The 11,133-nt window shown below is 34.8% G+C and overlaps 2 protein-coding genes across 2 annotated transcripts; both read right to left on the bottom strand.

The window, feature by feature from the left end:
* Positions 1-1,403: 1,403 nt before the first annotated feature.
* LOC113360173 (uncharacterized 38.1 kDa protein-like) lies at positions 1,404-8,536 on the bottom strand. The gene is made up of 7 exons (XM_026603711.1): positions 8,509-8,536; positions 8,264-8,450; positions 8,122-8,181; positions 7,888-8,047; positions 7,477-7,545; positions 7,195-7,383; positions 1,404-1,496 (listed from the first exon to the last, which is right to left on the bottom strand). The coding sequence occupies exons 1-7, from the start codon at positions 8,534-8,536 to the stop codon at positions 1,404-1,406; spliced, it is 786 nt and encodes a 261-aa protein (XP_026459496.1).
* On the bottom strand, positions 8,533-9,308 carry LOC113361735. The gene is made up of 2 exons (XM_026604868.1): positions 8,762-9,308; positions 8,533-8,655 (listed from the first exon to the last, which is right to left on the bottom strand). The coding sequence occupies exons 1-2, from the start codon at positions 9,155-9,157 to the stop codon at positions 8,551-8,553; spliced, it is 501 nt and encodes a 166-aa protein (XP_026460653.1). The 5' UTR covers positions 9,158-9,308; the 3' UTR covers positions 8,533-8,550.
* Between the last annotated feature and the right edge of the window lie 1,825 nt (positions 9,309-11,133).

Genomic DNA, 11,133 nt, shown 5'->3' with positions numbered 1-11,133 from the left:
TTGTCCTCCAACAAAGATGTCTTATGAAATTGCTTGGCTTTGATTACACTATTAATTACAAGAAAGTTTTGGACAACAAGGCTGCAGATGCTCTATCAAGACTTTCTTCATCTTATGCTCAGTGCAACACTATTCATGTTTCATCACCTACTTGGGCTCAAGAGATTAATAATAGTTGCGACAATGATGTTGGTAGCTCCATATACTCCATCTAACGTTAGATTTACTCTGAGGGAACATTGAGGTACAAGGTAAAAATCTGTGTCGGTTCCAACAACAACTTCAGATACTCTATCTTAAAGCATGTACATTCATCTGCAGTGAATGGGAATTCTGGTATGCAAGGAGTCATATAAGAGAAAAAAGACATTTTTATTAGGATAAATTTTGAAAAAATTAATACTTCTGCTTATCAGCCATTGTGATATCTATCAAAGGGGAAAATACAATACCTGCTGGCCACTTACAACCACTTTCACTACCTACTCAAGATGGGAAGCATATAACAATGGAATTTGTTGGAGGCTTAACCCTCTCATGTCACTTTATTGATCTCACTCACCTATTTACAGCTTCTACCGTAGCTCAAGAATTCCTCTCTCCTGTCTTTAAGTTACATGGTCCCCCATCCTCCATTGTGTCAGATATGGAGAAGATCTTCACAAGAAACTTCTGGCAAGAGATTTTTAAGGAAATGGGTACCATCTTACACATGAGTTTTTCTTATCATTCCAAATCTGTTAGGAAAACTAAAAGAATGAATGCTTGTTTGGAGAACTACCTCAGATGCATGACTGGTCATCAACCAGAAAATTGGTTAAAGTGGATCTCTTTATCTGAGTTATGGTATAACACCAACCATCACACCAGCTTAATTATGACTCCACTTAAGGCCTTATATGGGTATTCTCCACCTCATTTTTCTCTCCCTAATGAAATTCTGACTTCAGTAGCTGTTGTTAAAGACTGCCTTCAATAAATAGATGCCATGTTGGAACTATCAAAAGTTTCTCTACAGAAGGCACAAGAAGAATGAAGATGTTTGCTGATAGAACTTTTGAAGTGTGTGACCTAGTCTTTCTCAATCTCTAGCCTTACAGACAATCCCCCGTTGCTCTGCACAGAAACTTCAAGCTCTTAGAAAGATATTATGGTCCATTCCTTGTGATTTCTAAAGTGGGTCAAGTAGCATATAAGCTTCAACTCACTTCTTCTTCACATATACACCATGTCTTCCATGTTTCTCAGCTGAACAAACACATTGGTAATGCTGCAATCACTATTCAAACATTACCACAGACTAATGCTATAGGTGAGATTATTCTCAAGCTTATTTTCATGTTGGGAGCTAGATAAATCTCTCGTGGTCGCATTACTTTCCCTTAGATATTGGTTCAATGGTCTCATACAACTGCAGCTGATGCTACATGGGAGGATGTTGCTAATATCAAAGCCCCTTTTTGCAAAATTTCATCCTTGAAGAGGGTAATGTCTGCCTGTGGAAAATGGATGCTCTTATCAATTCTGTTAATATTGTTACTTAAGATTTAAGCTAATTAGAGAATCAATGGTGCTGATAAGCCCATGTGTAGGGAGTCGATATATTGTCTCTTTCAGTTAGGGTTTTCGAGTAATATTTATTGTCGCTTTAGTCTTTGAATTGAAGAAAAAATGAAATAGAAGAAAATACTCAGCTCAGTGTGGCTACAGTAGTTGTTATCTTGCATTGAGTTATCAATTTCACCTGTACTTGAATCATCAACCATAACAACTAGCTAATGTCAGTTGATTACGATCTAGAAATAAACATTCCTAGTATAACGACACATGGTATTTTCTCTTATTATTGTGTTTGGTCGTGCTAGTAATAAAATATGCCATGTACGTATTAAATATGACCCTGTTTGATATATCTACTGAATTTTATCCGCTAGAATGGATAACCAAAGTATCCATTCATTGGGGGTTGGATTACGGGACGAATGACATAATAACTGTTTGCCTTCCAAGATGATTTGGTGTTAAAAAAAATAAAATTGCTCCATTAAGAAAAATAATCAGCTATCTTGGTATTTTTATATGAAGATGGTCTTGTTATCCAAAGGTATCATGCCGTATAAGGATATAAGGATACATGAAACAACAAGTTAGAAATCACGGTCATATATTGGATAAATTTTGTACGTGTCTTCATTCATCCAAAAGGAATATTTTTTTTTACGTTTTAATTTATCCATCCACGCGGTGCATATTTCAAATGTGACCTGAATAGTATAGTAAACTTCTTAAGAGTTACGGTGACAAAGTGTGATTGTATATCCTAATTACAATCTAATGACTTGTCCAAAGACTTCATTGGTTAAAATAATTAGGTCAAATATTTTCTCTTAAAGGTGATTTTGATACCCAAAGGTGTTAAGATCATGGTATGGATCGAAATATATATGACAAGCTGATATTTGTGTTACCATTTGGTTGCATTTGCATGTTCCGTATTTAAGGTTGGCATATTGGTCGCATGTTGATGTCGTTTGAACTAGAATGAAAATTATGGTAGAAGTGTCTCATGAGTTAGACTTGATGACCGCTGCCACGGTGGGACTATTGCTCGAAACAGAAAATTAGTCGATGCATAAACCAAAATATGGTTACATAATGTGTTATGCATCTTTTGAGGTGGTTTTCATAATGACTATGCATTCAATTTTCGGAAATTGTGCCTAAAGTGAAAGTACCACTTTTCTTGGAACGGAGGGAGTACATCGTTTTGTCAGTTGCAACAGAAAATAAGTTGATGCATAAACCAAAATATGGCTACATAAAGTATTATGTATCATTTCATTTGTGGTGGTTTTCATAATGAATATACATTTAATTTTCGAAAATTGTGCCTAAAATGATAAATACCTCCGAGTTTTTCGTAAAAACTCTTAATTTACTATTGTTGTTTGTACTCATTGCGTAGATTTTTTTAAAACCGTTCCAACGAGGTCAGATTTGTAAAATTCCAAGGCACGGATTTTTAGAGATGTTATATTAAAGTTTGGTTACCAATTATACCCCTAAAAAATAGGATACATAAGGAGTTATAGTAATTGGACCAAAAGGGAGGGACAATCTTGTCTAGTGAAACACAACCATCAAAAATTTGGTTACACCAAATCCAATTTTTTTGTGTCAAATTGGAAAAAAAGTCATGCTTCAGATTGACACAAAATCACCATATATAGAGTCCTCCTTCGGTTCGCTCGGTCAGCCTAATAATATTTTTCATTTCATTCCGGAGCAGTAAGAGTTAGAATTTTGATCTGAATTTCTAGACACGAGATATTACAATAATGTAAAAATCAATCCGTCAGTATGAATCATTAAAGTAACTCTTATATTTAATATATTTCATGTTCATGCGGTTTTCTACTACTTAATTGTTCATATATTGCAATGATTATGTAAATTCTATTTTACGCTCGTATGTAATTGCATCGAGTTTTAACCAATAATTTGGGTTGCCAATAAAACCCTTGAAGAATGGTTAACTCTATAAGATATGTTTCTAACGACGTTGTCAATTGCATATTCTAACTAATTGTGATATTAGTAATCTGTCCAAAGACATCACTATGTGAAATAATTAGTATATGTTGTCCTCATGGTCTTAATACCAAAGAAGTTAAGAAATTTTAATTTTGAGGATGTGTGGCACATTGAAGATTATAGTTGTTTGGGTGGTAATAGAAATGAATGTTATGACGTCGGAATTTCGTCCCAACTGAGAAGTTTCACCGGTCTGATTCATTTTGAAATCTTAATGTTGCTTTTTGATGCTCATGCACTTAATTATTTTGGATGTTGTTTTTAATAGCATCATGATATCATTATATGTTTACTCTTGATGATTAATGAATTTCGTGCAACTGTATGATTTTAGTTGACACTTTAAAAGTCACTTAGCTCTTGTCATGAAATATGATAAGAATGGGAGTGTGCATAAGCATATTGCTCGATGTTGTTGTAACTGAGTCACACTATTGATGTAGTGGCAGAGTGATGTTTCCTTATTATTTTCGGTGAAATCATGACCGATTTCTTTAGTTAGAGATTAGGGTTTGCATAAAAAAAAAACCTAACATATTTAGTTTTGGGTGTGGAAGCGAAAAGAAAAAAATAATGGAAAGGAAATATTGAACACATCTTCATGATTATATTTTGCAGCAAAAATATGCTATATGTTCTAAAAGCCACCAAAAAGAAGAAAGAAAAAAGAAAAAAAAAGGTTAAATTTCGTAGTCTTACCAAGAAAAAAAAAACAAAGCCATGCACAAAATCGTCCCGATTAAATAAAAAAAGGGAACGAGCTAGTTTTATTGCTTGTGCACAACTTTTCTTTTGCTCGATTTCGAACAAGAGCTAACGAAGACTAATTGTTTTCTTCGACTATAAGACATTAAACTACCCCTAAGCACCTTCCCTTCCGACGCAGAATTGTTTGGGCCCAAACAATTCCATACAGATCAAGTCCGTTTCTTCTAATGGACAGACAAGTCAGACATCCTAGCTTGCTACACAAACTAATCCCATCTCATTCCAGCTTTCAAGCTTTCCAGCAAAAATGATCTCTGTTGCACCTAATTAACACAGAGACGTCTGAGTAGATTATTGCACAGTGTATCAAAACTGTGCAATGGGATACTATTTTCAATTTCATTACATAATTTGGTTTACTTTTTACCTTACCTCTCTTTTGAAGTTCTCGTCTGTAATTTCTTTTTCTCCTAAATCTAATTACTTTCCTCCTTTAAAAGTAAAAGAAAAGACGAAACCAATTACTCCCTTGTTTCAGAAAGACCGACCTCTATATTCCATTTCCGTCAGTTTCAAAATTGTGTCCAGCTTTTGTTTATGGGTATATTTTTTCAATGAACTCTCTAAAATGCATACTAATGGGACCTAATCTAAAATACTAAAGAAATTTGTACAATTATAAGGAGAAAAATATATCCTTCATTCCTTTAAAAGACAATATATTTAGCTCCAAGAACTAAATTCTCTAAAGAGTTTATACTCCATAAATTCGATTTCTTTTAATTTTTTTTTTCTATTTACAATCCTCTTGACAATTTTAGGCAGTTTTTAATACTTCCATTTTTATTAACATAAAATAGTAAATAATTAAGGATAGTCAAGTAAAGTATTACAGTCTTCTTAATATTTTGACAAAGTCAACGCTGTTTTTTCGAAACGGGGGAGTACAAATTTAGAGGGTAGTCAAAAATAGATGCTGATTAAGAATTAAGATACTTTATTTCATGATCATGGAATCACTGATGTGATAAATATAAAAAAATGTAAAATAAAATTATACCCACGCCCGTTTCGGATACGTCATTCATAAGAAAATAAATAAAGTATGTAAGACATTAATCAACCTACATTTTCTTGATCATTCCAAAGTATATGAAATTCGGTAACTCCATATGGTATATGAAATTTGGTAACGGTATATGATACGTTGTCTTTATGGTGAATCTTAATGGAATAATGGTGTTCACATAGAGGAAATTAAAGGTGTTTCCTAGCTCGCCTCACACACAAGAAAAATGCTGTTTCCAGAGAAAATGATTTCTTCTTTTTGAAAAAACAAGACTGCAAAAACAGCCCACAGTAAAGTACAATCCCAACAAATGGGTCACAGATATCAATTCCCATATTAACCAGAATGGAAAACAGCATTGCAGTTGAAAATCAAATCGCTGAAACTGATATTCTCGAACCAAGAATTTAGCTCCCCCGTTGAAATATTAATCTCTCGACTTCAATTATACACATTCCTTTTCTTTACCATCGCACTCCCGTTCATTCCATAGCACCGGGCTTATTGCAAAAGGTGTAATGTACCAAACCTTCTTTGCAAAAGCTGAAAATTGATCTCTAGAACCAAGGATACGATCAAAATAAAAAAGAAAATATAGATGATCATTGATCAAGCTATGATCAATGCCTTTCTTTCAGGATGCAAAGGGGCACCCAGGATCTGCAGCGACTGGTGTGCGCAATTATACGTCACGAAGGAAGGGATCTTATATTCATGCTTCTGCAGTTTCTTTAGGCTGATCAATAGCACTGATTGCAAGCTGAAGCTTGGGAAATCTGGGTGGTGTCTGAAATCGCATTGCTGTCGACTCTCAATTTGGAAATATAATCTGATCATTGTTAAAGTCAACCTAAAGCACTCCAACGTATCAACCACCATGACCATGGTATCTTCTGGATACATTTTGCAAAACGTTTGAAGCAAATGGGATTAGTTTACGTCGATTTCGATCACCCATGATGCACATCGTGAAGGCAATATGCTGGTCATGCTGCATCGACCTCACAGACTAATGAATACGACGTACGAATTTGTAGTTCCAAATTAGTTCTTTATATTACTGTAACTGATAGGTTTCAGATGCTCTACTCCTTGTGTAGTTGTTCCAACTTCCAACTGCTCTCCGCAAATCTTATTTCTAAGCTCTACTTTGACTGTGTTAACAGTGATCATATATAGAAATAGAAGAAATGGAAGAAAGGTGGTTGAAGAAGGAGGCGGCAGGAATTAAAGTGAGATAAAGAATTGGTTTTCATTTCATATTAGGGTAATGGTAAAGTAGGTAAATGCAGGTTAGATAATAGATATGGAACGAAGTCAAACAAAAATGACAAATCCGGTGCACGGGTCCTGACCGATTTCCTAGCACTCTAACAGCATAGGTATTTATTTAAATTAGAAAAAAGCGAGGTTAGTTTATTAAATGGAAAACTGAGAGCACCTCCCACTCTAATACAAGAATTTGCAGAGAAAGACCTGCTGTGCAGTTAATTTACACGATTTCAATGAAAATGAAACAAAAAATTTGAAGAAAGAAATCAAGGACTAGAAGTCACTCTAGAAGTCTCGAAGACTAAATGAAGCATGCAAACTTTTCAACTCAAGGCTAATTTATGCTACTTCCCAAGATGTTAGGATTCACGCTTTAATTTTAAGTTTATCTTTTCGGTAGGTAAATTTCAACGAGATCCTCTTGTCTTGCATAAAGAAAATGTTTGAATAATTCTAGAGTTTGCATAACTTTATTGGAATAATTACACAACTTTATCAAAACTATTTTAAGAGATAAGATCTGCATTTTTATTCTGCTAGTTCCACCTCACCTGAGGGTTTCTGCTACCATATATAAGGCCCTCGGGATTTCTTTCACCTTCATCAATGAGTGATTGAACCCAGGAAGTATCCCGTTTCAGCTTGGAGCACCCTCGAGTTATTTTTCTCCATTCCCATGGCTTTTCAGGATTCGGGGATGCCCACAGCCCAACGCGAGCAACTCTAGCCTCCTTCTCCCACTAATTTGAGATGCAAACATGTGTGCCATCAGGAATAGGTTGGAGCGAGAAAAAAAAAAACAGCAATCTTGTAAAAAAGGATGGGTAATTCACCTTTTTGAGTTCAGGGCGTTTGTCATACTTTTCAAAATGCCAGGCGAGCCCTTTTTGGAGCATTATTTTCTGCAGGTTGGATGAGATCCAGGATTTCAGTTTAGGTATATTTAGAAATGAGGGTTTGGCGGCCGAATCTTTTTAGATATTAAAAGAAGTACCGCAATAGAAAAGAGTTCTAGTATATTACACTTATGACTTAACATCACCTGTGAGCGGCTATATTTTAATTTAGTACAGTTTTTTTGTTTAATTTTTTCTATTAAAATGATGGAATTAGAAAAGACATATTATAGACAATGTTGCATTTTCAATGGCAAAAAACAAACGTATACTTAAGTCAAACACTTGTAATTGTTAGGATACCCTACAATGGAAGGAACTGCTCGCAGTAAGATGACTATGTTTTACCTGTGCAAAATTTCCATTGCAATGGACATCTCCTACGAACCGACCATACTGATCAACGCCGTAAACACCAACAGTCAAACACTTTCCATGGAGTAGCTTAGTGAGTTCTACCTTTGCCTCTTTTCCAAAAGGCATTTGGATCTCTGGTGCATCAATACCCCTGTTTATTCAATAATATTCATTAATATGTTTGAACCATTTTGATTTATATTTCATATGAGATCTATGTTTCACCTCAACCGTATCCGATACTTCTTGACAAGAGTATCCCCACCATTAGGACCCTTGATGACTCTGTATAAGAACATATATAATGGGTTTAGTGATTGATAATTGCTGAAGAAAAACAATTCACCAATTTGGGAAGCGCAAGTACCTGTAACCAGCATCAGCAATGAACTGCTGAAGTGCATCTGCTGTGATATAATCCCTTGATGCACGTGCTTTTGCTCGTTGTGAGACTGCCGGTCGTACGGCCAAGGGAACATATGGTGCTTCTCTGGGGTCCGCAGCATCAATAAAAATAGTTAAGCCATCCCATCTGCAACAGATCTTGCATCCACCTAAATAGTAATATTCCAATTTCCAATAGTGAAGTCAAAAATAGAATCTTCCCGGAACAATAAAAAACTGAGCTAGTTTTGTTCATTTGTTTAAAGAATACTATCTCACTGGAAATGTCCGTAGTTCGAATTGCACCTCTTCTAGTCGTGGAAGAAAAAGTCTTACCACGGGACAGTAGTGTGGAAGGAGAAGACCGTAAAACCCCTGTGCAATCAAAACAAAATCCTCAGTATTAATTTGTTACTTGAAGCTATAATAATTAAAGCTACAACAATTCTTTGAAGTACGTATATCCCCCGTTATAATATACCTCTATGTCGGCTCCATGTCCCTTAAAGGTCTGAATGAAATCTATGGGTACCCAAAGCTTGGATCTAGTAGATCCTGCCCACATAGTACACCACAAATTATTGGATCTAAACCTACCAAAAGAATTCATCAGAATATCTGATGACTCTTCTTGAGTAATCCCAAGAAACTCATCGTCATAAGATGAGTAGTACTCTTGAACTCGAAAAACATCAAAGGAGTATTGAGAAAGTGATGATGCAAAGGGAATGCAAATAAAGACGTTATCAGGATCATGGAAAGGCTGTGAAATTCCATCAAAAAGCAGTACTGCCCCCGTGGTTAGGAACTTTTCAGCTATCTCTGTGATAAATAGCTCTTGAAGATCCATGGAAGTGTAGAATCGGACGACCAACATATGTTATCAGTACTGGATATCAAGATGATAAAAAAAGTACTACTTAAGAATCTGATGAACGAAGATATGAGACTCAAAACTTTTGAAAGACGATTTATATTTTGATGAAGTGGGAGAGTGTAACACAAGCATATAACGAGATTATTTATAATAGCAGGCATTTAAACTTTATCTGTAGTTGGGTGCTTGTCACAAAATTTATATTAGTTAACTCGTCGCCATTAATTTATTTATGTTCTTTCTGTCGCTACCTTAGAAACTTCGATCAAAGAATTTTTTGTTTATTTCTTCTTTTGTTTTTTCCATTCTTAGAAGAAGAAACAAAGAATGGTCAAAAAATTTCACTTTGGCTCTATACGTTGTTCTCTTTCACTCATTAATGCGGACTTTACAACTAAAACTTGCTAAAAAGATTGCAGGCATGAGGCATGACTCATGAGGCATCGGTGCTATTTCAGAAAAATGAACAAATCTATGACCTCATTGTGCTAGATCAAAAATTCTATGCTTTAACAGCCATCAAAAATTCTATATAAAAAATAAAAAACGTTACTCTAATAATTTCTGATTGTTGATTCTGCGAAATTAAGATGAAGCGCTAGGTCACTTGCCGCTAGCTTTGGCAGCCTGAAGGGTCTGAACCTGAGACATACTCGATTCTTCCCATAAATTTTTTGAATTGGCCGAACTCAATGTTTTATCATTGTTGCAGTTAGGTATTTCCCGTACGTAAACGTTAATTTTTCCAACCGTAATATTACCTAGTCGTGATCATTTGTGGTTGAGTCGTGCAATGTGTCTTAATTAGCTGTATGTTTTTCTGATACCGAAAACAAATTGAATGGGTTTACGTCTAGGTATTTTCGAGCCGTAAGTAGTTAAATTTCCTATCCGTAACTCATGCGTCCTAGTCGTATCTTGATACACAAAATTGGTTAAAAAGACCAAAACCAATAATTTCTGGATGAAAAAGACATCTAGATTTTGATATTGTTTAAATTGACAAAAATGTAAAAATACCCAGGATGTAAACAGTTTCATCCTAGCCATTTTCAAATACTTTTTCTTATTTTTAATTTATATCAGGATACATCCAGTTTCATCCTTTCTATTTTTTAAGTTTAAGCCAGGATGAATCAAGTTTCATCCTTGTTATTTTTTTGGTGTTCATTTCACCTGTACTAATTTTTACTCGTCCATTAGAACCATATTTTAAAAATATTTGGATAAATGACCCATTATCTGATTTTGATACTTACGGCTAGACAGTAGTTTTTTTCAACTTCAATTTTTTTACTTGTACTGTTTCCGGACCCATATTTATCAAAACTCGGTGGAAGTTAAATTAAGACAATCAGAAATTATTAGAGTAACGTAGCTTAGTTTTTACGTTGCCTCTCTTCTAAGTTTGTGTATCATTTTGTAATTGTTACCCGTAATTCTTTTTTTAATATTGTTCCTTTTCTGAGTTTTCTCCATTCAAAAATAGAAAAGAAAAGAAAAGGTTCGTTTTCTTAAATAAGTCATTCAAATATATACGTGTTTATCTGTTCGTTATCTTTATTAGTACGGTTTTATACTTTAATTAGTTTTAATCTTGGCAAACAAAATTTATTAAATTACAATTGAAGTCTTGTAATCTTATGTTTGTTGTTATTTCTCAAGTCCAGATCCAAGAAAAACTAGCCGTGTTTCCCACCGCACACACCACCACCATAAACGCCCTTTCTTTTTACCATCAACAAGGACGTTTGAAGTTCGGACTGTAGGTTATTGGTCTTCCACCCATTTCTGACTTGAAAATGTAAGAATATTTTGTCGATGATCAGATAAGAAAGATAATAAAATTTGACTATGTATGATAAGGTAGTTGAATCAAGGTTGGGTAAAAAAACCAGCATGGGTTATGCGGTGCATGTGGTGAACAAGGATGCTAGTTGTTTGAGAAAAGTGAACACATCAATAATTATCTCATT

Source organism: Papaver somniferum, chromosome 3 (genome assembly GCF_003573695.1).
Source record: "Papaver somniferum cultivar HN1 chromosome 3, ASM357369v1, whole genome shotgun sequence".
Lineage (NCBI taxonomy): Eukaryota > Viridiplantae > Streptophyta > Magnoliopsida > Ranunculales > Papaveraceae > Papaver > Papaver somniferum.
The sequence above is the reverse complement of the archived record's forward strand: the minus strand, read 5'-3'. Positions and strand labels throughout refer to the sequence as shown.